Source organism: Vipera ursinii, assembly GCF_947247035.1.
Source record: "Vipera ursinii genome assembly, chromosome: 4".
In the NCBI taxonomy this organism is placed as follows: Eukaryota; Metazoa; Chordata; class Lepidosauria; order Squamata; family Viperidae; genus Vipera; species Vipera ursinii.
This window is the reverse complement of record NC_139514.1, coordinates 6,568,467-6,570,588: the sequence shown is the minus strand read 5'-3', so window position 1 is coordinate 6,570,588 and position 2,122 is coordinate 6,568,467. Positions and strand designations below refer to the sequence as shown.

Sequence of the window (2,122 nt, the reverse complement as noted above, 5' to 3'; positions counted from 1 at the left end):
GCGGGTGCCTGTATGTGGATCCTTGGTTTTTCGGGTTTTTCCCGCGTAGAATTAAAGGTGTAGGTGCAACGTTTCGACGGAATCCCATCCGTCATCATCAGCCTGATGATGACGGATGGGATTCCGTCGAAACGTTGCACCTACACCTTTAATTCTACGCGGGGAAAAACCCGAAAAACCAAGGATCCATATATATATATATATATATATATATATATATATATATATATATATATATATATATATATATATATATATATATATATAAGTTCTGATTACTGGAGGAAAGCAAGACAGGAAATAAAAGGGGATTTCAACCCTAAGCATGTCGCCACTTATGCAAGCCATCTTTCAGGTTGTGATCACAGCCCGCGGCTCTCTGGGGATGGTTGCAAGTGGCTTTGTTGTGGTTGCCAGCTACACAGTGTGGGTGAAAGGGAAAAAAGTGCCCACTTGTGAAGTCATCCTGATGTGCCTTAGTTTGTCTCGGATTCTCCTACAAGGAACCATCCTGCACTGCACATTTTCTTCCACGCTATACCAGTGGAATGTCCTCAGGATCCAGTCCATCCTTCTGGTGTTCGCCAGCACAGCTTGCCTGTGGTTTGCTGCTTGCCTCAGCGTCTTCTACTGTGCCAAAATTGCCACTTTCACTCACCGGTACTTTCTTCTGGTGAAGCTGAGGATCACAGAGATGGTTCCCCTGCTTCTTGTGGGGTCCATGTTGGTCTCTTTGGTTTCGTGTCTCCCTTCCATCTGTGTTCTGTACCAGCCTGCTACCGGCCCTGCAGAAAAGGCAGGGACAACCCCTTTTACAAGAAGGCAAGAGGCTGGAATTATGCCTGCCAAATTTATTGCTACAAAAACAAATAGAACAAGACACAAACCAAGAAACAGGAGCTTTTCAAGCAGTTGCCTTCAGCAAACCAGCCCTCCCACGCATTCCCCCTTAAATACAGTTCAGGGCGTGGCTTCTCTCTGCCTCCTTCCGAGGAGCCCCATTGCCTTCCTCTGTTTACTCCTGATTGACTGCCTCCTGCGTCGGGCGTCCTTGAACAGGGCCAGCTGTGGGTCATCTTCATCCACGCTGTCAGGCTCACACAACTGGGTCTGCGTCATGACCAGGTGAGAGGGGCCTGGCTGAGGGCTCTCATCAAGCTGTCCAACCCCCTCAGCAAGCTCTTCAACACCCCTCTCCTCCTCCTCCTCTGAGTCATCCGACCCAACTGCCGAACCCACAGGCTGACCCTGAATCACAACAATCTGGGTGGATTACAACATCCCGCTGTGCAACTCAACCGGGAACCATCTGAAGAACATCACCATGGAGAACTAGGTGGGAAGCATCTCCTATCTGAAAGCCTTCTCCTTATATCTCACTTGGGCGGTCCTTCCATTTCTGCTTTTTGTGGCATCCTCCACTTTATTAATTGCCTCCCTGTGGAGACACAGCAGGCAGATGAGACAGAGCACGATGGGTCTGAAGGATTCAAGGACAGAGGCACACGTCGCGGCCCTCAAATCCTTAATCTCTTTCCTAATACTCTACATCTGCAGTTTTGTAGCTGATGTCCTGCACGGGGTTCTCTCCTGCAGACTTGGAAGCGAATGGAAAAGACACATCTGCTTACTTGTGATTGCTGTGTGCGCTTCAATCCACGCCGTTCTGTTAATTTTCTTTAATTTCAGGCTCAAAAGCATCCTGCTTTACGTGGCATGCCAATTGGAAAAAAGAAGATAGGTATTTGCCACGGCATTGAAAAAAAGGGACTTAAGACCGTTTTTTCACCCTTATGATCATTGCAGCAACCCCAGGGTCACATGATCAAAATCTGGATGCTTGGCTTGGAAACCGCTTTCAGGACTTTGTGCTTGAGGTGGGAAAAAACCCCAAAACTTGGATTTGGGGTTTACCGATTAGATAGTTTTGTTGTTATAGAAATGGCTCGTTAAGTAAAATAAAAAGTTGAGGTTTGATGTTATTATCTTAATTTACTGCACCAAAGGGAGTCGGACATCAATGCCTTTTTTTTCTTTTTCCCTCTTTCCCTACACTTTTTCCTTCCCTTCTCCCTTCCCTATTTTCCCTAATATTTCCTTTTGTATTTTATGTTATAAAATA

At 46.3% G+C, this 2,122-nt stretch overlaps 1 protein-coding gene across 1 annotated transcript; it reads left to right on the top strand.

Annotated features, from left to right (window-relative positions):
- Window positions 1-325: 325 nt before the first annotated feature.
- Window positions 326-1,637, top strand: LOC310640315 (taste receptor type 2 member 134-like; the record flags this gene model as incomplete). Its single annotated transcript, XM_083362530.1, has 3 exons — window positions 326-736; window positions 1,337-1,478; window positions 1,597-1,637. 3 exons carry the CDS (start codon window positions 326-328, stop codon window positions 1,635-1,637), a joined length of 594 nt encoding a protein of 197 aa, XP_083218656.1.
- Between the last annotated feature and the right edge of the window lie 485 nt (window positions 1,638-2,122).